This window comes from Podarcis raffonei, chromosome 14 (genome assembly GCF_027172205.1).
Source record: "Podarcis raffonei isolate rPodRaf1 chromosome 14, rPodRaf1.pri, whole genome shotgun sequence".
Classification (NCBI taxonomy): Eukaryota; Metazoa; Chordata; class Lepidosauria; order Squamata; family Lacertidae; genus Podarcis; species Podarcis raffonei.
Genome location: NC_070615.1, coordinates 46,538,877 through 46,562,113, shown reverse-complemented (window position 1 = coordinate 46,562,113; position 23,237 = coordinate 46,538,877). Strand labels below are relative to the sequence as shown.

General features: G+C 47.7%; 1 protein-coding gene across 5 annotated transcripts in view; it reads left to right on the top strand.

Annotated features, from left to right (window-relative positions):
* EPN2 (epsin 2) overlaps positions 1-20,379 on the top strand; it is a 40,894-nt gene extending 20,515 nt beyond the window's left edge. For 3 of the 5 annotated variants that reach the window (XM_053364115.1, XM_053364118.1, XM_053364116.1), the window contains exons 3-9: positions 1,398-1,510; positions 3,495-3,587; positions 3,888-4,044; positions 12,714-12,890; positions 13,800-13,892; positions 15,821-16,027; positions 18,422-20,379. In XM_053364115.1, the coding sequence (XP_053220090.1) occupies positions 1,398-1,510; positions 3,495-3,587; positions 3,888-4,044; positions 12,714-12,890; positions 13,800-13,892; positions 15,821-16,027; positions 18,422-18,780 (1,199 nt within the window). In that variant the 3' untranslated portion in view covers positions 18,781-20,379. The remainder of the gene's footprint in view (positions 1-1,397; positions 1,511-3,494; positions 3,588-3,887; positions 4,045-12,713; positions 12,891-13,799; positions 13,893-15,820; positions 16,028-18,421) is intronic. The other 2 variants (XM_053364119.1, XM_053364120.1) reach the window with 2 other exon arrangements.
* The last annotated feature ends 2,858 nt before the right edge of the window (positions 20,380-23,237 follow it).

Genomic DNA, 23,237 nt, shown 5'->3' with positions numbered 1-23,237 from the left:
TAGCCCCAAAGGAGAAGGCATAATTCTCATAGGGACCTTCAGGCAGCCCTCCCACTTGCAATAGAGATACCCTCCTCTCAGCATGTCCTGAGCCAAGAAAGAGCATGATCATCCTCACGGTGGCTTCTCCTCGCTGTCGCTAGGTAGCAGAGCGCCAGAAGAGGCAAGAGGGGGAAAGGCCTCTGCCTTGGCTGATTTATTATGCTCTCCTCCCTAAAAGATAATGAGCAAAGGCAACACAGCAAATTTCACATTCCAAAAGTAACTCCAGAGGCTGGTGGCTCTGATCGCCAACGACTCCCCAGAAGCTTTAACTAGATGGAAAAATATCTACCTCCACACTTATGCAGTGAATTAGAGGGGCAGTAGCTCTTAAACGTGGGTGGTGCTGTGGGTTAAACCACAGAGCCTAGGACTTGCTGATCAGAAGGTTGGCAGTTCGAATCCCCGCAATGGGGTGAGCTCCTGTTGCTTGGTCCCTGCTCCTGCCCACCTAGCAGTTCGAAAGCACGTCAAAGTGCAAGTAGATAAATAGGTACCGCTGTGGCGGGAAAGTAAATGGCGTTTCCGTGCGCTGCTCTGGTTTACCAGAAGCGGCTTAGTCATTCTGGCCACATGACCTGGAAGCTGTACACTGGCTTCCTCGGCCAATAAAGCGAGATGAGCGCTGCAGCCCCAGAGTCGGCCACGACTGGACCTAATGGTCAGGGGTCCCTTTACCTTTACTAGCTCTTAAAAACTTAGGCTGGTGGGAACGTAGTGCCTGCAGCCACCATAGTATTATATGTTGCAATTGCTGCACTGTCTTGTAGATTCCTTCCTCATCAGCATCTCCCCAGCTGTGTACGTTCAGTTATGTCAAATGGGAAACATCGGCTTGTGGAACTTGCAGTATTTTCTCTGGGCCTGTAACTTTTGAGAGCAGGCCCTCATGGTCCCTTCGAACTCTACTACAATTCTATGATTCCATGAAAAACATGTTATTAGAGGCAGATCTTGAAGGAGCTCTTTAAGGAAGAGCTTGTGTGTGTGTGTGTGTGTGTGTGTGTGTGTCTTCATTGCTCCACCCCCTGCCCACCCCCTGAGATGAGTGGCAATAAGTGTTGGTGGTTTAGATCCCAGGGTTACTCTCCCCCCCCCCCCAGGCAGTTCAGAGTACCTTACTGATGTTGCTAGATGTAAATGGATTCTTACACGATTTGGACTTTTACAATGATTGTGCTTAATGTTTTGATTTGGGAACCTTATGGTCAAAAGGTGGGGCAAAAATATCATAAACCTGTGGCCCAGCTGTGTATAATCTGGAACAGTTGGTTCTCAGGATGACTAATAGGAATTTGATGAAACATGTTTGCTAAAATCGAGTTGGGATTGTGCCTTTTGTTTTCTCCAAATAGCTACATCACCTCGAGTGTCTTCAGAGTTGGAGCAGGCGCGGCCTCAGACGAGCGGGGAGGAAGAGTTGCAGCTGCAGCTGGCCCTGGCAATGAGCAGAGAAGTTGCAGAACAGGTTAGTTTCTCTTGTAGTTTTGTAAATGTTAGTGTATACTTATTGGCCTGCATTAAGAATTCCATACCAGGTGGTGGAGAGGAGGCGGCATGTAGGGGTTGATGGTCCCTTTCCTTATCAAGCAGCTCAAAGTAATTTGAGAAATTTGCCAAGAAAAGTTGCCTCCTGGCTTCAGTGATCCATGATAACTGACAGCAGCAGTTATTCAGCATGTGTTCAGTATTATGAAGCAACAGCTGCCGCCAAATGTGCGAACTCTCCTTTCGGAAACGACAGTAGTCCATCTAGTAGAGAAGCAGAGTGTTAGAACTGCAGGACGGTGTGCTCGCTCAAGTCAGTTTTCCAGTTTGAGCACTAAAAACAGGAACTCTCCGATGGTGGCGAAGTGCGTAGCCTCAAAAGAAAGTAAATGCTTGTCAGTGGAAGGTACAAGTTTTGAAAGAGGAGTTGGATCATTTTGGTATTTATGTATTGATTAAAAAAAAGCACAGCATGGCCAATTCAAAACAGAGAGCAGGGGGATAAAAATGAACAGAGCTAAACAGTATTGAAATCACAGCTTTATTTAAAAGGCTTTGGGAAATTGGAAGTTCTGTCCCTGGTGCCACAAGGAGTGGGCAGGGGTGGGCATTCCACAGTTGGGGAACTAGTGTTACTAGAAAGGCACTTTCAGGGCCCAGGTGGACATGCCCAGGTGAGGCTCCAATACGTGGCCCCCCATCTACCGTAGAAATGGGATGCTGGGTGCATGCCTAGGCTTCATGGGCAGCCTGTCCTTCCTGAGGGAGGAAGGGCTGGAAGGCAGAGAACCTAGCCGGGTACAGAGAGAAGAATGGGCCACCCTCTACCCCACCACTCCCGAGTGGTGCAGCTGTCAGCAGCACCCACCCCATCCTCCAGGGCACAGGCTGCTCCAGCAGCGACTGCCTGTTGATGCGCGGGAGCTTCTGGGCCAGTGTGGGCTGCGAGCCCCACCCAGCGTTACCTCAGCTAACAGGAGCACCGCAACCACACTGGCTATCGTGTCCCAGGCAGACGGGCGCAAATGTTGGTTGTTATGTGGGGCCTCCAGGATGAGGGGTTGGACTCAGTGACCTATGGGACGCCTTCCATCTGTACAATTCTATGATTCTGTGATTCTTATAGCTCCTGCATTTACCTAACTAGATAGTTGAGCTTTAGTGTGCTTAGCTTGTTGGTAGAGGCTCTGTCAGTGAATGAAGGATGGTGGTGAACCAAGCATGGGAAATGAAAGGGGGGGGGACTTTCTTAATGGTAGCCCCTACACTACAATGCCCTCTCTAAATAAATATTTTTGCTCACCTCTTTTCTCTTGATTTTTTGGTCTTCACTGCCAAGGGAAGGTTTGACTGAGCTTTTGGTTTTACTGCTTGTTCTTAGGTGTAGAAATGACCTAAGTTCTTAGTGTCCAGCTAGTTTTGTCCTCTAGCTGGACTAGTAGTCTGCTGCTTAACTTTGGCTGGCTAAAACTAAGTGACTCATACAACTATAAGAACATAAGAGCAGCCTGGCTGATGGATCAGGGCAAAGGTCTATCTAGTCCATCCTCCATCCTGTTGTCACAGTGGCCAACCAGATGCCCACGGGAAGCCCGCAAGAAACAGCACTGTTCCCCATTTGTGATTCCCCACTTGCGATTCCCAGCAAATGTTATCCAGAGGCATACCACCTCCGACATTAGAGCTTTCTTTTTTCCTCTTGAATAGTCTGTTGTTTGGTGTGTGTTTTTAAAGCTTCTTACATTCCTATCCTGTCTTCCTTTCATCACAGAACTCATGGTGGCAGTGTCTAATGTTAATTAAATTATATTAGGCTGTCTTTTAAAAAGATTTGTGTAGCTTTGGCTTCTACCAGTAGAGGACCCGTTGTTTTTAAACCTGGCATGAATGAAGTAACAATGGATGACTGTTATATGACTCCCACTCTCATCTTCTCCCCTCCCCACTGGGACCTCTTTTTCCAGGAGGAGCGCCTTCGGCGTGGCGATGATCTGAGATTGCAGATGGCTTTGGAGGAAAGTCGCAGAGATACAGTGAAAATTCCCAAAAAGAAGGAGGTAGGCCTTGGGTCAGTGAAAATATTCCTAGCCATCACAGGGAAGGTTCGGATGCACTGGCTATGCAGTTAGGAATGGATGGGGTGCTCTCCAGTTGTGTAAGCATGTGAAAGAGTGCATGGTTGTAATTCCCCGCCCCGGTTCTGGGATAAAAGCCCAAATAAGCAGCTAAGGGCATGTGAAAGAGCAAGATGAGGCATTTTCTTTCCTTGCAATCTCTCTGTCCCTCTCTCTCTAAATGAGTTATGTGTCTACTGGAGATGTTGTGCCCCTGCTAAAAATAAACCTCTTCATCTGCAGCACGGAACTCTGCTGGACCTGATGGATGCCCTGCCCTCTTCAGTGCCAGCTCCTCAGAAAGGAGAGCCGTGGGGGCCACCACCTGCAGCAAGCCAAGCTGACCCATGGGCCCCCTCTACAGTTAGCAGTTCCACCTCAGACCCCTGGCAGTCATTTGGTAAGAACATGGCAATCGACGGATGCTGCAGTGATGATCTGTTGACCCTTGTTGTGACTCTCCTGGATAAATTACTTCCCTCCAAGGCCACTTTGAGTTTAAATTTTCTCTCTAGGTTAGTGACCCCGCCCCCCAATTTTCCTTTTGTATATAGCTTATTCAGTGGTAGACTGTGACAGTCTGCTATTGCCTTCCCCTTTGTTTGGTTAGTTATGAATATTGCTTGTGCAGTTGTCAGGGTAAAAAAGATGAATTATGTCCCAAATGCTAAAACAACAGAAAATGGATAAAAGCAGCAAAAATGGAGAAACCAGGCACAGAAAAGAAAAATAGAATAAGCACCAGGCAAGCTCCCCTGGAGACAGAATTCCAAAGACTGGGGTGGGAGGAGAGGGCTCAATATCCTTTTGGACTCAGATGGGTGGGGTACAAATAATAAATTATTATTATTCCTCTCAGTGCCACCTGCTTTCTGCCACTGTCATCCCTGTGCAAGCCCTTGCTATCACAGTTTTTCGGTGCTGGCTGTCATGCATGAGACAGTTTGTGGTGGCTGTTTCCTCCTTTTATGGTCTCACATTGTGCCTTTGTTCTGCTTCGCCTCCTGATTTTGCCCTGTTGATTGCTGCAATATTAGGAGGGGGGAAAATATGATCTGTGATTTCCCTAGACCGACCTGAGCATATTTGCCTGTGTCATAGAGATTGTGGTGGAGTTTTTGCTGATTTCCAAAAAGCAGTTACCGTATTTTTCGCACGATTGGACGCACCGGACCATAGGACGCACGTAGTTTTCAGGGGGGGAAATCAAGGAAAAAATATGATTCCCCCCCCCAGCTCTGGGAGCAGTGGACAGGCTGCACGCAGCCTGTGCGCTACTCCAAGACCTTCTCCCTGCTTTTGCGGGAGGTGGCAGAATTCCCCCACCTCCCGCAAAAGCCCACAGGAGCCCCGCGTGACTCCTGCGGGCTTTTCGACCAGGAGGGAGAAGGGACTGAAACGGCCCGTCAGTCCCTTCTCCCTCCTTGGGGAAAAGCCCCCAAGAACCGCTCGCTCTTTAAAGGCTGTGCGGCTCCTGCGGGCTTTTCTAGGAGGTGGGGGAATTCCTAGAAAAGCCAGCAAAGCCGTGCAGCCCCTTTAAAGAGCGCACGGCTTTTGCCTGCTTTTGCGGGAGGTGGGGGAATTCCCCCATCTCCCGCAAAAGCCCGCAGGAGGGAGAAGGGACTGACTCGGCCAGTCAGTCCCTTCTCCCTCCTTGGGGAAAAGCCCCCAAGAGCCGCTCGCTCTTTAAAGGGTGCGCGGCTCCTGCGGGCTTTTCTAGGAGGTGGGGGAATTCCCCCACCTCCTAGAAAAGCCAGCAGAAGCCACGGAGCCCCTTTAAAGAGCGCCTGGCTTTTGCCTGCTTTTGCGGGAGGTGGGGGAATGCCCCCATCTCCCCCAAAAGCCCACAGGAGGGTTGGAGAGTAGCGGGAAGGCATCGCTGCCTTCCCGCTGCCCCCCAATCTCTGGGGCTGGCGATGGGGGAAGCGCTGCTTTCCCCACCGCCAGCCTCCAACCCGGGTTGGAGAGTAGCGGGAAGGCATCGCTGCCTTCCCGCTGCCCCCCAATCTCTGGGGCTGGCGATGGGGGAAGCGCTGCTTTCCCCACCGCCAGCCTCCAACCCGGGTTGGAGAGTAGCGGGAAGGCATCGCTGCCTTCCCGCTGCCCCCCAATCTCTGGGGCTGGCGATGGGGGAAGCGCTGCTTTCCCCACCGCCAGCCTCCAACCCGGGTTGGAGAGTAGCGGGAAGGCGTCGCACGCCTTCCCGCTGCCCCCCAATCTCTGGGGCTGGCGATGGGGGAAGCGCTGCTTTCCCCACCGCCAGCCTCCAACCCGGGTTGGAGAGTAGCGGGAAGGCATCGCTGCCTTCCCGCTGCCCCCCAATCTCTGGGGCTGGCGATGGGGGAAGCGCTGCTTTCCCCACCGCCAGCCTCCAACCCGGGTTGGAGAGTAGCGGGAAGGCGTCGCACGCCTTCCCGCTGCCCCCCAATCTCTGGGGCTGGCGATGGGGGAAGCGCTGCTTTCCCCACCGCCAGCCTCCAACCCGGGTTGGAGAGTAGCGGGAAGGCATCGCTGCCTTCCCGCTGCCCCCCAATCTCTGGGGCTGGCGATGGGGGAAGCGCTGCTTTCCCCACCGCCAGCCTCAAAGAGCAGACTCTCCTGGCTTCAGCGGAAGCAACGCAAAGCCTCCGGAGCGCAGGCTTAGGAGGCTTTGCCTTGCTATCGCTGAAGCCAGGGAGCCTGCATTCGCTCCATAGGACGCACACACATTTCCCCTTCATTTTTGGAGGGGAAAAAGTGCGTCCTATAGAGCGAAAAATACGGTAATATGAGAGTGGATAGGTCTAATGGAATGCTCAGTTGACTGAACAGTGTGCTGCTGGCCTCTGGTTTGAAGGTCTCTCTTTGTTTTTTAAAACTTGATTCTGGTGCTTGCTGATACAAAACTGCTCTGCTTATGGCAGAGACGACTTGTCTTCCTTGGAAAGGGGGCTTGGAATCTCACTGGTAACTATGCTGTGTTACTGATGAAGCCACTATATTAAGCAGTGACAGAACTCCAAGCCAAGTTGCTATAATTAGCAGTGCTACAGCAGTGAATTAGTTTGTTTTTAATACTGTCCGTCATGCGAAAGGATGTATTTATTTGGGGTAGTATTTAAGCAATTAAGTTGCTTGTGTGGCTTTTTCCTTTCTCGCAACCAGTGCTTATGCAGTAAAATGTAGTTTTTAATGTGTTTCAATTTTTAACCCTTTGGTAAAAGGGTTTTAGCATTTCAATGGCCTTTTAATTTTGGGTGGGTGGGGGAGAGTGCATAAAATATATGGTGCTTTATTGAACTGTTGTGGATTATCCAGACATTGTTCCTCAGCTGCTGGAGAAAGTGAAATGTCCATGCAGAAGAATAAGTCCTGTCCTAATTTTTTTGTAGAGACTGGGACTCATGCCACTGGTGCCAGGTGGGCATTCATGTGAGCTTGGCACTGTTAAGGAAGTGTAGAGCTTTCTAGCACCTGGAAAGGTTCACTTTTCTGTGTGTGTGTGTGTGTGTGTGTGTGTGTTCCTCTTCATGTGACACAGCCTTCCTAATTCGCACTGGAGGTGTGGGATAAATATATAAAACGATGTGTGTAGAAACATGGCAGATTAATGAAAAAAGGCTAATTCAGAATCTGTTTCCCAGATGTGCGCTAACTTTCAACAGACGGGAAGTTCTTTACATCGGGGAGCATTCAAATGCATTTCCTCTTCCCTGCTCCACCTTAAATGTGAAGCGATCCCATGTGTAGTTTAGGTTTTATTCCAAATTAAATGTATATCGCTCAGCTCTGAAATGATCAAACTGGAGAAATCTATTAAAGCAACATTAACGGTTGCTTTTAAAAAAAAGAACACAAGAGCCCTGCTGGCCTATTTACTCCATTGGCCAACCACCTTCTTTGGGCCAGAATGTACTACCAGGAAAACGTATTCTGCTTTGTTTGGTTTTTAAAAATAATTTTTATTAAGTTTTCAATTTTACATCTTAAAATAAACATTTTACGTACTGTTAAATATCAAACGACTTCCCTCCTTCTATTTCCTTGATTCGTTTTATTAGTCCTTCATTCCTGCATATTTTGCTGTAACCATATTAGTCAGTTCTCCACTTTAACATCACTTGAACATTAATTACATTGTTGATTTTATCCTAATGCTGCCAGCGTTTTCAGCTGTGTACAGCTATTTTCCATATACTCAATAAATATTTTCCACTCTTCTTTGAATATATGTTCTTCTTGCTCTCTTATTCTATATGTTAATACCATCTTAAGTTGCCAGTCCTCTTTGCCTGGGACCTCCCTCACTTTTCATTTTTGGGCTAACAAATCTCTGGCCGACATTGTTGCATACATAAATTTTGTTGACACTTAGGGATTTCAGTCTGGATTATTCCCAACAAAAAGGACTCTGGTCTTTTTGGGAAAGTTATTTTAAACATTTTTTTTCAACTCATTAGAGATCATTTTCCAATACCGGAAAAGCTATTTTGGGCACCTGTTCCTGAAGGGACAGGAGGTGTCTCTTGGCCCTTTGGGGGAAGTAGGGGCGGGGACAGTTTGGCTGGAGCAGGTCCTTATGTGATCTGGTTGCATAGGTACCAAGAAATCAGCTCAGGTTCATAGAGCACAGAATGTGAAGTGCTTTTAGGGCAAAAGAATAGGTAAGAAAGCCAGTTATCTATGAAAATGTCCTGAGGAAGGGAGAGACTTTTGCTTAGTCAATAGGAAAATCTAGTGGTTTTGTGGTTGTTCGGCGTCCTGTTTTATCTGCTGGTGTCAGCAATAGATGCGTCAATGAAAGGAACATAGGAAGTTGCTTTACACCAAGCTAGACTATGGGTCTGTCTGGTTCAGCAATGTCAGAAGTGACTGGCTGCATCTCTAGGGTTTCAGTCAGGGCTTCCCCCCAGTTATACCTGAAGATGCCAGGATTGTACCCAGGATCCTTTGCATGCAAAACAGATTCTCTGTCACTGATGTACAAACCCTTACCTAAAACAGAAGCTGGTTGGGTGCTGCTATCATTTTAGTTCTCTGGACAGCTGCCTCAACTATGGGGCAATTCTGACAAGTCATTGTGCAAGGCAATGCTGGATTATTATTTTTTTTGCGAAATGGTTAACAAAACAAAAGCAACACCTCCTAAGCCTAGCAAATCCTGAACCAAGTGGACCAGTTGTTGCAAAGGCACCTGGGGGTGTGCAGAGTTCGTTTACCAAACACTTGTTATCTGGGAAGTAATACTCCCTTAGTGGCTGCTGTCAGCACCAGTTACTACCAAACGGGAATAGCAGAACAGCCAGAGTTTGGTTCTCTTGTAAATCCCATGTCATTAAATACAGTAAAGGAACCCTTGGCATTGTCCCTCAGTGTTTTCCCCAAGGATCTCTGCTAGCCAGGCCAAAATGTGTTAGTGTGGAAAATTCCTGGCACTGTTGAGACTGAAATCTGCAACACTGGTCTTAACAGATCCCTTTGAATTAACGACAAATCATTCTCTACTGTATATCTTAACGCACAGCTTCATTTTACAAGTTGAAAACAAAAGACTTTAAATCCCTTGTACTGATATGCATTGTTTGCTTTCCTGATCTGCAGTTGACCATGGGACTAGACTAAAGCAATGAAAAGACAGTGCCACTCTTGCGAAGATGGCCTGCTTTTGTATATCGAGAGTTGTTCCAGCAGGCTGGACTCTTAAGGGTGATGCCTTCAATTCTCTAGCAAAGGATAATAGAATTATGGAATTGTAGAGTTGGAAGGGACCCGAGGGTCATCTAGTCCAACCCCCTGCAATGCAGGAATAGGCAGGTGGCCCATAAGAGGATTGAACCCTTGACCTTGGCATTATTAGCACTACACTCTAATAACTAGCTGAGCTAACACGTAGAATCACCTGGCTCTGCTCTAGGACAGGTTCATCATTCCCAGGTTTTCCATGAAGCCTTTGTGTGGTCCCTTCCCTGTTCCAGAATCCCAAGTTAAGGCTTTGAACTTGCCAGGATTCCGTTGGAATTGTAGGTAGATGGCTTCAGCATAGTATGGTTTGGAGCGCATGTGCACTAGATGCTTCCAGAACCAGGACACAGTCCAGCGAGTCTGCCCCAGCGGAAAACTACCGTATTTTTCGCACCATAGGACGCACTTTTCCCCTCCAAAAAAGCAAGGGAGTGTGTGCGACCTATGGAGCAAATGCAGGGGGGAGGCAGGCGGGAAAAGCCCCCAAGAGCTGCAAACAAGCTCCGTGCGCTCTTGCGGGCTTTTCCACAGGAGGGAGAAGGGACTGACTAGCCGCATCAGTCCCTTCTCCCACCTCCCAGAAAAGCCAGGAGAAGCCGCGATCTCTTTAAAGAGTTGTGCGGTTCTGCGGGCTTTTGGGAGAGGTGAGGGAATCCCCCCACCTCCCAGTAAAGCCAGGAAAGCCCTGCGCAGCGTCTCCTGGCAAGGAGACGCTGCACGGGGCTAAAGGGGAAGCCAAAACAGCGAGCGGGATCCATCCCGCTTGCTGCTTTGGCTTGCTCCATAGCTGCGCGCAACCCCTCCGGCAAGGAGAGGCTGCACGGGGCTAAAGGGGAAGCCAAAACAGCGAGCGGGATCTATCCCGCTTGCTGCTTTGGCTTGCTCCATAGCTGTGCGCAACCCCTCCGGCAAGGAGAGGCTGCACGGGGCTATGGATCCTTTAGCCCTGCGCAACCCCTCCGGCAAGGAGAGGCTGCATGGGGCTATGGATCCTTTAGCCCTGCGCAGTGTCTCCTGGCAAGGAGAGGCTGCAGGGGGCTAAAGGGGAAGCCAAAACAGCGAGCGGGATCCATCCTGTCCGCTGCCTTGGCTTGTGCCATAGCCGTGCGCAACCCCTCCGGCAGGGAGAGGTTGTACACAGCCTGTACGCTGCTCTTTGGGGCTGGGAGGGGAAAAAAATTTTCTTCTTGATTTCCCCCCCTAAAAACTGGGTGCGCCCTATGGTCCGGTGCGCCCTATAGTGTGAAAAATACGGTAATTGGCTTCTTAGATACCTGCTACACTCCTCTTGCATTTTGCGGCTGCCCTTCTGCTTGTTTGCCATGTATTGCAGAGGTCTTTTGCAATGCTTACCTTGCTTATCTCACTTGTAAAATAGGGCAGGAACTGGTGCTGCAAAGAGCCGTCTGGTCCAGATTATGCACCTTGTACAGGAATGGAATGCAGAATTTCCTTGGCTGCTATCACCCCTTTTACTCAGCCAAACACGGTTCTGGGCTTTCGCTGGAATGTTGTATGTCTCATAATGTAACCTACACAATATGAGACGCTATTTCTCTTCATCCTGTGTTGCACCACATTTTTAATTGTCTAGTCCCTGGGTCAGATTGCCCTTTTTTGTTGCTGTTAATCAAACAGCATATTAGGGAAGCCAAACTAAGGCCTGAGTCCTGGGGCTGTAAAGCTTCTCTTGTTAACTTCTATTCTTGACACAGGAAAACTAAATCAATTCTGTGTATTAAGGTACAAACAAAAACTTGTCGCTTCTAGCTGCAGCTGTGGCGTTTCCCCCCTCTCTGGCTTTCAGCATTCATTAACGCCTGCGATAAGAGCCCCTTGTTGGAATTTGCCAGCTACTTTTTCCCCCCAGGAGTGGTTTTGCAGAAATTAGATTTATGTATCTGAATGCCAGCACAGAAGGGTGACTCAGAGCAGAACAGAGGTTTTTAAGTCTTGCTTACCACTGGACTGTGGCCTTTCAAGGGGGGATAAGGGGCTTCTCAGAGGAGAAGCGTATCCTCCTAGATGCCTCCCTCTTTCCCTCTTGTTTCTCTTTGCCTGCCCTGCTTTTGTTATCTGTCTCATGAAAGAGCGACTGTGCTGGAAGCCTCCATTTATGGCAGGCCCTGGCAATTAGCATTTCTTGGATGGCATCATTGATAAAAATGCAGCAGGAGGAGGACGAGGAAATGGGAGCAGTGGGACAAGATTAGTTGTGTTCTCTGCAAAGCACTTCAGCGGCTTCCTGGGTTTTTGTTGTTGAAACAATTAAAATTGGAAGAAAAATCTGCCACCTGTTGATGAGCTTGAGCTCCTTTCAGCAGCAAGAACAGCAGCTAGCCAGAATGGGGTTTAAAACTCACAAACTTTGGCCACAAAATGGAAAAAAAGGCAATTTGGTTACTGCTTGGAGCCAGCAGGTGTGGAACAGGGGTGAGGAACTTTTGTGTCCTGGCAGACTACAGCTCCCACCATTCCTGGCCATTGGCTGTGCTGACTAGGGCTGATGGAAGTTGGTCATCCAGCAACATCTGGTGGGCACCAGGTTGCCTGTTCCTGAATGCTCTTAGACCAGGGTGCCTCAAGAGTGATCTAGGGCCAGCCATTATCTCTCTCTTATATTCCCTCCCCCCTTTGTGAAGATATGGCTATGTGTCTGCCTTGAACTCCCTGGAATAAAAACATAAGAATGAAGTATAAGAAATAAGAACATTATTGGGGGACATCCTGTTCTTCTTACCTCACAGCACCAATTGCTTCCTTCTGCACCAAAGCTCATTGCTGCTAAACCAAACTGATTCCTGCATTGCAGGGGGTTGGACTAAGAGACCCTTGGTTCCCTTCCAACTTTACAATTCTATGATTCCATGAATCTTGTGTTAGAATTTGCATTTTAAGAATTCTTTATGTTCACACAGTGGCTGTCTTTCAGTGGAATTTATTTTAAGCATAGCCATACTCGAGGGCAAAGAACATTTTGTGTTGGGGTAGGTTAGGAAGTGTTGGTCATCCTACCGGAGTTTGTCTAAAACAGTTCTATCTTCCATGTCATTTTGCTGGCATGCATGGCATGGGGGATGAACACAGGCCTGATCCTGTGCTTGACAGATGATGCTGGGTAAGTCCAGAATGGGAAAGGATTTGGCAACTGCGAGAGAGCCACGCCGTGGTTAGTGTGTCGGCCCAGGAACAGACAAGTCAGGTTCAAATATCTAATTTAGCTATCTGTTCATTGAGTGTCTTTGGGCTAAGTTACTCTCAGCCTAGCCTATCTCACAGGTAGTGCCTGTTCTCAAGTTTATATGCCTGTTAATGTATTACTTGGGATTATGTTTTCTTTGCTGTCAGGTGCCAAACCAGCAGCCTCCGTCGACCCCTGGGGAGCCCCAGCAGTGCCCTCTGCTGCCCAGCCTGTTCCAAAGAATGTAGACCCCTGGGGTCCCTCTCAGCCACCCTCTGTGGCAACAAAAGCCGCTGTTGATCCCTGGGGAGCAGTGCCAGCAAACAAGCCTCTTTCTGCTTCTGGTAAGCAGCATGTTTGCGACTCACCTTTCTGTTCCTCCCTTAGTGGAGCTCACAGCAAAATACATGCCTGCTGGTGGTTCTTGCACCTGGGGGGATGGTTGGCACTGACACAGAATCTTAACACTTTTGCGAATGCACCATTTAGAAATATGGTCTGTCTTGGGCAGTGGTGGGTGGTTTTGTTTTACCTTTGTTTAGGTGAACTTTCTAGGCCAGTGGTTCCCAACCTGTGGGCCACAGACCACTCCCTCTCCCTTGACTGAGTTATTCCAAGGGGCCAGCCAGAGTTTGATTTCCTTTGCATTTTGAGCTTTGCTGGTACACCTTGTCAGCCTGCAGTGCTGGTCCCTCTCCCCTCCCCTGTTTTGGTCACTCCTGGGCCACACTTGGTCACACATGTGCCCAGTGAAGTGGATTGACTTGTTCCTGCTTGGACCAGAGAGTGGCCTGAAGACCATAATGGCAGGTGTACTGCTGAAAATAAGCAGCCTGAGCCCTGTGAGCCACCTGGAGCTTCACAAAGGTAGGGCAGAATGGGAATGAAATCAAATAAACAAGCCCTCCAATCTCTCTTAAACCGAAGGGAGTGAATCACTTGCTCTGCTAATCCTAAAGTGGCCACTCACAAACTGGTGCCCTCCAGATGTTGTTGGACAGCTTCTCCCATCAACCCTCTCTATTGACTATGCTGGTGGGGGCTGCTGGGAGTTGTAGTTTAAAATATCTAGAGGGCACCAGCTTGGAAAAGGCTTGTCCCAGAGAGGTAATATTCCCAGTTCTGATAGGGACAGTTTGGCCTCTGCTGGGACAGTAGGGGAAGCAGCTTCATCTCTTGCCTTACAGATGTGTCCCTTGCTGTGGCCTAACTGAATCCCACTAACAGTAGGACCTTGTTGTTCTGCCCTGCAGGTAGTAAATCTTTTGACCTCTTCAGCAACTTAAATGGGGCAATTAAAGATGACTTTTCTGAATTTGACAACCTTCGGACATCTAAAAAGCAAGGTATGTGTGAAATAAATGCCAAACGAATGTGTGATAAAGGTGCCTGAGCGTGATAGAGCTTTGGAATTTCCAGTTGCACCAGTCCTCTTTCTGCACACACTCACCCACCCTCCAAGTGTGTCTAGACTTACCATAAATGGAAGATAAAAAGGCCAGTATTCTGGAGGGGAAACTGCATATTTTTTAAAGCATATTTTCTGAACTTTATTTAGAACTTCGTCCTTCGATAATTTTTAATCAAGATGTACCTTTCAGGCTGTCAGCCCAAAGCCTGGAGACATTAAAAATGTCACAGTTGCAGTAAATTCAGCCGAGGGCTAATGGGGTAGAGGATGCTGTAGAAATTTGGTTTGAGTGGAAATTCTGAGTTAAGATTTTGAGAGCACATGATCCGCTGGGAATGACTCCTCTGCGGGCACCACTGAAACAGACCAGAGTCGACCAAGACCATTGTTGTGCAAGGCTCCCCCGCTGGTTTCAGTTGTGGTTGCTCTGGAATTCCCAGTGCACTTTGCTCCAAAGCGTTTGGAAAGCTGCTTGGCTCTCCTGTTGCACTGTACGTTTTGCAGCAATTGAGAGACAGCAATTCAGTTGGAATTTGATTTTCTTGTGTGCGGTGGGTTCCATTTCCCCCACAGAGCCTAAAAGGAACTTGTTCATGGTGTGGCGGAACAGAGGATGCTGCTTTACAGGCGTATTTATCCATTTGGCCCAGTAGGCCTGGGCGATGTATCAATACATTGTCCAGGACTGGTTTGAAGGCCAGAGGGCGATGGCACCTTCATCCTGCGGTTTATCGTGGGTGGGGCTTGCCTGCCACCCTGCGCCTTACCTTCCTTCTCCGACTGCCTCATTCCACCCTGCGCCAGGCGCTGGTGGCGGCAGGAGCTGAGGCAGTTTCACCCTGATGCCTCGTGGGACCATGGCCAAATGATGCACCTTCCTTTTCAACACTGCGATGTATCAGCCTATCACGATGTTTAGCTGGTGATACATCATGATGTTGAAAAGATGATATTGCCCAGCCCTATAGCCCAGTATTGCCTATTCTGAAAGGCAGCAGCACTCCAGCACTTTGGGCAGAGAGAGAGCCCTTTCCGATCTCCTGCCTGAAGAGGAATTGAACAGAGCACCTGCTCTCTTGTTGAACCACGTGACACCTGCCTAGTCCATCACCTTTGGGTTCTCAGTGTTGTGGAAATCTATGTAGAAGGAAAAGACCCACATCTGACCTCATCCTGCATATTTTATAGCTATTTATTTTGATTTAAGCGGTTTGTGTGATCTGGCTAAAGGCAGGTCAAGCTGTCTGTCTGTCTCTCTTTTAAATAGTCAAGCCCTTTGATCATGGGGCATGGCTGAATGCACAGTTTTGTAATGGCAATAGAATAGAGGGGAGTCAAAAAATCTCATGCTTCTGAATGTCTTCTCCATAGAGACAATTAATCCGTGTCTGTATCCAACAGCACTCTAAAGAAGGATACCAAGGTCAGTTTGTAGAAACTTTCTATTATCTTACCCTGTAATTGCGATTCTAGAGTCCTTATTCTCCAGAATGGGAAGGACTCGTGCCTGACCTGCTTTAGATGCAACACCTTTTAATGGTCCCATTAAATGAAGTGATTTTGGGGGAAGTAAAAGCAAGCACACACACACACCAAGATTTGAGGCTCTCTAGTGGTAGAAAGCTATATAACGTCCCCATTCCCCATGTTAGGTGTATGTCTCAGCCTTAAATGCATTTACTTGGAAGCAACCCCATTGAGTTCTAAGCACATTGGCTTAGGACTGCAGTCCTTTAGCATGGCAGTAAAAACAGGGACAAACGAAATACATTACAAATACAGAAGCATGTATTCTGACATGAAGGAAACATATTCTCCCCCTCCCCTTTTCAAAAATTCATATTTTCTTTTCTGGCGATTCAGGTTCCACTTTGTCAGCCCAGAACAGTGGCACGACCAGCCCTGACCTCTTTGACTCTCAGCCTGCCAACTCAGCCTCGAGTAAACAAAGCACGGCTCGGAAAACTCCCGAGTCTTTCTTGGGCCCCAACGCTGCTCTGGTGAACCTGGATTCCTTGGTATCGAAGCCTCCCAAGCCAGCCCCTTCACTGAACCCGTTCTTGGCTCCAGGTACATCTTGGTCTTGAGAGCAAATTTGCTGTTCAGATGGGGCTGGGTGGGGTGGGGACAACAGTCGTTAAAAGCAGAAGTTGCTTGGCCAGACTCAAGGGTTCACCCAGCTCAACACCCCACCTACTGAAGGCAGTTCTGAAGCAGGGAGGTGTCCATCCCTTGTGAATAATCCCAAGCCTTGGTAGTTTACATGTGCTGCTCTCCCCCCCCCCCCCCCCCAGTGCTGCTCCTGTGTGTCTTCACAGGGGCCTGCAAGGCAGGCTGCTAATGTTGCCATTTTACGCATGGCAAACAGAAGTTGAGGCCTTAGCTTAAATTGCCACTGGTAGAGTTAATCCTGTATGTAACAATTTAATCACCGAGTGCATATGTGTATGTATTATGGTGTATCTCGCCATTCTTCTAAGGAGCTCAAGGTAGCATACATGGTAATTTCCCCCACCAAGCTGTTTCCCTTCCCATTCTCAGTAGCAGGACAGTTCTGTACGTTGGAGCAGCCTGTATTTTTCTTCCACCATTAAAGCGGCTGCTTATCAAGTTCAATGGGTGGCTTTGCCTTCATGCATTTTGAGAGCAAGTTCATGATTTGGGGACAAGGTGGGCCAAATCTGTTGCATCTGTGCCCTGGGGATGGAAGGGTTTTGTAAGGGGAGTGCTGTAGCCCCTAAGCCCAAGGGGCACATGTGGAGATACAGTTGGAACTTAAGCAACCACAAAACACAGTTCAAGCAACCTTTTTTTGAGCTTCAGTGACTTGTTCTGGCTATTTTAGTTCTCAGTAGTTTGAGAACACCCTCAGAGGAAGACAGCCAAATTTTAGTAGCTAATGCCCTGCCCCTCTTGTTATCGGCGCTCACGAAGAAGCTATTACCAGGGTCACGAAGGTCTGACAAAAAAAACCAAACTGTGTACAAGGAATTTGTAGCTTGGCAGTCGGCCCAAATGTCCTATCCTGGGAAAGTTCTTCTTTGCCATTTTCCAGCTTCTCCCTCCCTCCCTGGATATGACTTGCTGAAGTTACACGTTCATGACATATGTTAAATATGGGCCTGGTCCAAAGAATCCGTGCAGCAGGTTCTGTGCATCCACGATCGCTCCAGGCTTCTGTTTTCATGCTTCATGCTGAGCTGCTTTTGGAACTTAGGGGGAGTTTCCAAGGCTAAATGCTAATATATCTGACAAGGCACACACAAGCTCCAAGGCACGCCCTGAAAGTAACCCACTGCATTTTGTCTATGGAGTGCCTGTGCTGTTTTTGGATGTTGACTCTGCTTGTCAAGGCTGTCCATCTACAAAAGCGGAGAGGAGAAATCAGTATACAGCAGTCTTCACCAGTGGGACTGATGGCAGCTGTACTCCCAAACATCTGGAGGGCGCCAGGTTGGCAAAGGCTGGCACAGAATTTCCTTTGAAGAGCAGTACTGGCATCAATTTGTTACTGGGCCGAGTATAAGGCTGTGTTGTGTTGACTTATAAAGCCCTGAACAACCTGGGGACCTGGGTGCCTTTGCCCATATAAACCATACCAGCTCCTGATACCTTGGGAGGAAGCCCTTTTGGTTGTGCCACAGCCTTCAGAAATGCATCTGGTGGCGGGACAACCTTCTCTGTCATGCTCAGTTTGTGGAGCCATCTCCCTCCAAAATACGGCAGGTGCCAATCTTGCTTACCTTTTGGTGCCTCATGAAAACATGGTTATTCACCCAGGCCTTGCAGGGGGCAGGGAGTTAATGATACCTGGTTTACAGAACTAATGGAGTTTATTATTGTATTCTAAACTGCATGCATCTAAATGCGCTTTTATTGGTTTCAGATTTTGCTTATTGATAGCCTTCTATGTGAGGTTTTAAACTGCACTGGGATTGGAATGGAAGGGTGGCGAACATAGATAGATAGATAGATAGATAGATAGATAGATAGATAGATAGGAAATGAAAGGGGATGTTATAGGAATGTGTTGCAGTTGTTAACTTAGACAAAAGTTTGGGATAACTCTCAGGTTCTCAAACCTTATCAAGGAGGGTGAGTGCATTTGGAAAGCAAGACGTCACAACGCCTTGGTAAACTCTGCAGAATCGTCTCTTGGTTGTGCTAGGAAGCTATTGGCAGTGGGGCAATAGCATTTTCTTTCCAAACAGTTTTTCTGGCAACGTTCATTGCTCAGGTGTGTAACCCTGTTGCCCTCTAAAGAGATGTCACCCCAGAGCAGAGGGCATCACACTCTTCTGCCTCGGGTTTTGGGGGAGCCTGGGCAATGTATCATCTTTCGGGGGAAGTTTGGACCGGTGTGGAATCTTGTCTTGTATTTGTGCGGACGACTCCCTTTCAAATCAGATATACTTAACAGGCTCACGTGCCTCTCTTGCCCCCACCCCCTTGTCTTTCCCCTAGGAACGGCCGCCGCCGCTGCCCCTGCTGCCGCCGCTCCAGCTCCATCGCTAATCAACCCCTTCCAAGTGAATCAGCCTCAGCCCCTCACTCTCAATCAGCTGCGGTCGAGCCCCATCATGGGAAGCAGCCCGTCCTTCAGCAGTGTGCCAGCGGCGGGCATGGAGCCTGTACCTCTGCCTTCCGTGGCACCGGTGGCGATGGCACCCATGCCAGTCATGGGCACCGTGGCATCTCTTACCAGAATGGGCCATGGGATGAACGTGGGGCTTGTGGGCGCAGTGGCTCAGCCTCTTCACAGTACCGGGCTCCCGTCCTCGGCCTCCCAGCCTGCTAACGCTACCAATCCTTTCCTCCTATAAAGGCCAAGGTGGTGGAACCTAACTTGGCAAGAGGTTTTGCAGGACTGAGTGGAATTTTCTGAGGCCGGTTCGGGCTGAACTGTGTGTGTGTACAAGAGACTTTGGGGGTGCAGGGGGTACTAGGCTTGTGGTTTACAGTTGCATTCGTTGCAGATTTCTCTCCCTACTCACTGTTTAATCTCAACCTAGCCTTCTCCCACAGATGGTACTTCTTACTTTCAGCTTGCGGGAGCATCGCATAAAAGGTCCACACTTGCACCATGAAAAATAGATTTTCTTCTCTCCCTTTTCCCCTCCCCCCTTTTTTTGTTAATCACTTCAATATTATAAGAAGTACCTGCCATTTTTAGTAGACCATGTGCCGGACTGTGAAGCAGCTGCAACCCGCGTCTGCCAGAGCCCCATCCTTGTAAAGAATAGATTGGAGACTCAAAGGCGCTAGTGGACATATTTGCACATAACTATATACTGTTCTAGACTGTTGGTTCACCCATAGTCCTTATACATCTTAGGAGAAAAGAGAGGGATGTGGGGTGTCCAGGAATTATATTTCTCTCCCCTGCTTGTACACTAAAGCATGGTAGCGCAAACTGTACCTGTGGACTGGGGTCGGGTGGGGTCGGGTTGGAGCTGGCGGAAAAGGCAAGCTTGTTGAAAGCGGGACAGAAGCAAGCTCTCATTTGGTTGTGAAATCCTACAGGTGTGCTGTTTATTTTAATGCAGTGTTGAGTTTGTACCCTTTCAAGGACTCGTCAAGGACTTCTGTCTGAGTGGCTGGCATGCTGCGCTTGTGTTCAGGAGTGTTTCGCTCTGTGCTTGTCCGATAGTGAGTTCATTTGGACATTAATGTGCGTAGTTATCCTTTCTTTTAAAAAATGACTTGCAATGCAGGTTAAAAAGGAAGAGAGGGGGTGAGGGAGGAGGCAACATTGAATTCAACTTCATTGGGGCAAGTTTGGGAACTAATTTGGGATGAACTCTACTAATATGTAGTTATCCTTATATACTTTTTTGCACTTTTTTTTTTAAAGAAAGACTAGTACCATTTTGGATTTGAGTTGGCAAGATTGGCACTCGGTTTCTGTCTTGCTAATTTTTATAATGTGGTTCTTATTTAACAGTCTGTAGCTTCGGTAGACTTTATCAGGTCTAGCTAAAAAATTAAGTTACAGTAACTTTATGATTTAATGCCCTCTTATTTATATATTTTATACATACATATATATATATATATATTAGCTCTTGGTTTCCATAAAGAGAATTTAAAAGGGAATACTGATAAACCTTTTGCTTTTGGACGAAGAGTTTGAAACGAAAGCTGAAGGCGCTCCTGTGGCATAAACTTTGAGTGGCATATGAACGTAAGATGTCATTTATAACGAAAACACTACAGTTGCCTTTCCCCCTCCCTCTTTTACGATTATGTCTCCCTCGTGATGAATGGAAAGACTCTGAAGCCTTTTATAGACAGAAGATCATGAAAGACCACTTCTCTCTTGTAATAACTTTGGGAAACTTTTAAAGGAAAACGCTGTATGATTGTTAATTTTAATCAACTAAATTCTTCTAACTAAAGATGCACTCTGTGCTAATAACCTGCTCTGTTTACAGTCTTCTTTGCAAAGTGAATTTTTGATTACTCACTAAGCCATACTCAGGTTGAAGTCGTCGTTACCGGCTCTCTTTAAAAATGGCAACTCGCTTGGCTAAGTGGGCTGCCCTTTGTTTTCCTAACCCTTCTTCTTTGCAGTGCTAACTAAAAGTGGCAGAGCACCTCCTTGGCAGGCGGGATGTTCTTGGTTGAGTCCCAGGCATCTCCAGGTAGGACTGGGAATGCCCACCTCTTAAACCCTGCAGACCCACTGCCAGTCAGTGCCCCCACAGCACTGAGACAGGTGGACAGAGACTGGGTGACATCTCCAGCATCAGACCAGATTGTCGAGGTACCTGGTTCATAAGCTTTTGCTCGAAGATCATGACAACCGTGGCATTAATGGGCCTGCAGTCATTTCGAGAAATGCTAGTGGAAGTCTTGAGGCTACTGTAGATAAAGCAGCTACTTGCCAGGATACTTGTGGCTGTATAAGCCTAACCACCTCACCCCACCCCCTGTGGCTTTTCATTTTCTTAGCCCAGAGATTCTAGATTTCTCCCTTGCGTCCAACAGGCCTCAACAAAAGTTAGCTCTTTGAGCAACAGTGGAGATGCTATGAAGAACCCAGGTGGTTTGGCGTTCTAGAACTTAGGAATTTAGCCTCCAGAACATGTTACAGCAAATGGGAGCGGAACCAAGTATGTTTCAGCCCAATGTTGGTGTATTTCTTGCTTGTTGGCTATGCTTTCTTCGGTTGGGGTGGGGGAGGGGAGGGGGTGGGGCTCATCCTGACAGGCAAAGGGAGGTGGTGGAAGAAATTGGTCCAGTTTACAGCTTGTCACATTTCCAGAACCAGCTTGCGAACTGAAACACAGCCATCCTTCCAAGATTTGCGCTCGCTGAATTTTCTGATGGAGTTCTCCACAACCGAAAAATGTTCAGAAATGCATTTATGGGGGAAAGCGGACACGGCGATGTCTATATTTGAAAAAAAATGACACACACAAAAATGCATTGCGATAGGGGGAATTATTTGCAAGTTGGGGAAAAAATGATTACATAGAGAGAGGCATGCACAAAAATGCATTCACATTTTTGTGCAGGATTTATAAAAATTGCACCCTGGTGAGACCAAAGTTAATATCAGAAAAACGAGAGAAATTGAAATTGACACATTTGGTCATGCTTACATCATGGACAGGTCTCGATCCACATTCAAGGGGTTTTCCTAAAAAAAATTAAATATATAAAACATCTTAGCCATCCGTATTCCAAATGTTTCCTGCTCAAGGTAATGCTTTTCTTAAATAAACATGAAGTGTAGAATAAAAAACACACATCTGTTTCCTGATGCTTCTTGTCTCTCTTTCTTTCCTGGCTACACCCACCCACACCCCTGGCAATCTTCTTCAAATAAAGCAATTTAATGCTTTTGAAAGAAAGGGTATCGAAAAACAGCCTTACTGGTCAAGTTGACCAAAGATTTTGTGAAACCATTGTGTCATTTTAAGCCCTCGCAAAAGGCGATCCGGTTGTTAACGTTCTGCTAGTTGAAGCTGAAGTGTGGCGTGCGACCAACCCAAAGATGTTTTGCATTGTGTCCTAGCAGAATCGCAGCCCGCCAGAATGCCGCTGGAAGGGAGCAGGAGTCGTGCTGCAGCGCCGGTGCAGTTTTGCCTCTTCGCTGCAGCAACGCCTTGTGGGAAGCCACTGTGTAAAGTCAAATAGCATGGAGGCAAAGGGGCATGCAGCCGATTCCTCATGCAGAAGGGGACTCGGGGCTCCCTGCTACTCAACTGTCCGTTCCCCGTGACAATGCAGTAAAAAGGCCTCTTTTGAGACGTTTAAAAGTTCATGCGTACAAGTAACTTCTTACCAGAGCAAACAAGTACCCGGATCCCACCAGGGGCCAGAATAGGTGGAGAGCTATGGCGCTCTGCACTCCTTCCCTGGAGCAAATCTTCTGCCTTAACAGGGCTCAAGGGCGTGTTGCTGCTGGCGGTTCTCTGCTCAGCCAGGCTTTGGAGCTCATCATCTTCTAAACAGGCATTTTGGTTTAAACAAGTGTCCTTCTCAGACAAACAGGTGCTCATTGCCTTTGCAAAGAATGCCATCTCCTCCCCCCGCTCCAATGTTATGTTTGATTTCATGTTATTTCGAGGTGCCTTCTGGAATCTAACCTTGGGCAGAAATTGCCTGTATTTTCCAGAGCATTCAAGAAGGCCTCTTTCTCAGATACAGCAAATCTGCCGATAACGCAGATCTGGGTTTTCCAGTTCAGAGAGAGAGGCTGGTTTTTGATATTTTAAGTCAAGAGAACTTTAAATCATTATTTAAACCACCACGGCGCTTTTTTAAAAAGTCACAATTTAAAAAAATCATAAATTATGTTCTCATTATTTTCCTAAGCGTACCATTTTGCTCCGATCACAAAAACATATTGACTTGATATTGTAGAGAAACCTCTTTTGACAACCTGAGATGGGGCACGGTTTCTTCTATACAGGCAATGCCCGGACACTGAGGTCCAGCTCCGAGGGCCTTCTGACGGTTCCCTCATTGCGAGAAGTGAGGTTACAGGGAACCAGGCAGAGGGCCTTCTCGGTAGTGGCGCCTGCCCTGTGGAACACCCTCCCTTCAGATGTGAAGGAAATAAGCAGCAATCTTATCTTTAAAAGACACCTGAAGGCAGCTCTGTTTAGGGAAGTTTTTAATATTTAATGCTGTATTGTTTTTAACACTTTATTGGGAGCCGCCCAGAGTGGCTGGGGAAACTCAGCCAGATGGGCAGGGTATAAATAAATAAATTATTATTATTATTCTGTTGGGCGAGCGGTTTTCGTCGACCCTCCCCCTCCCCAAA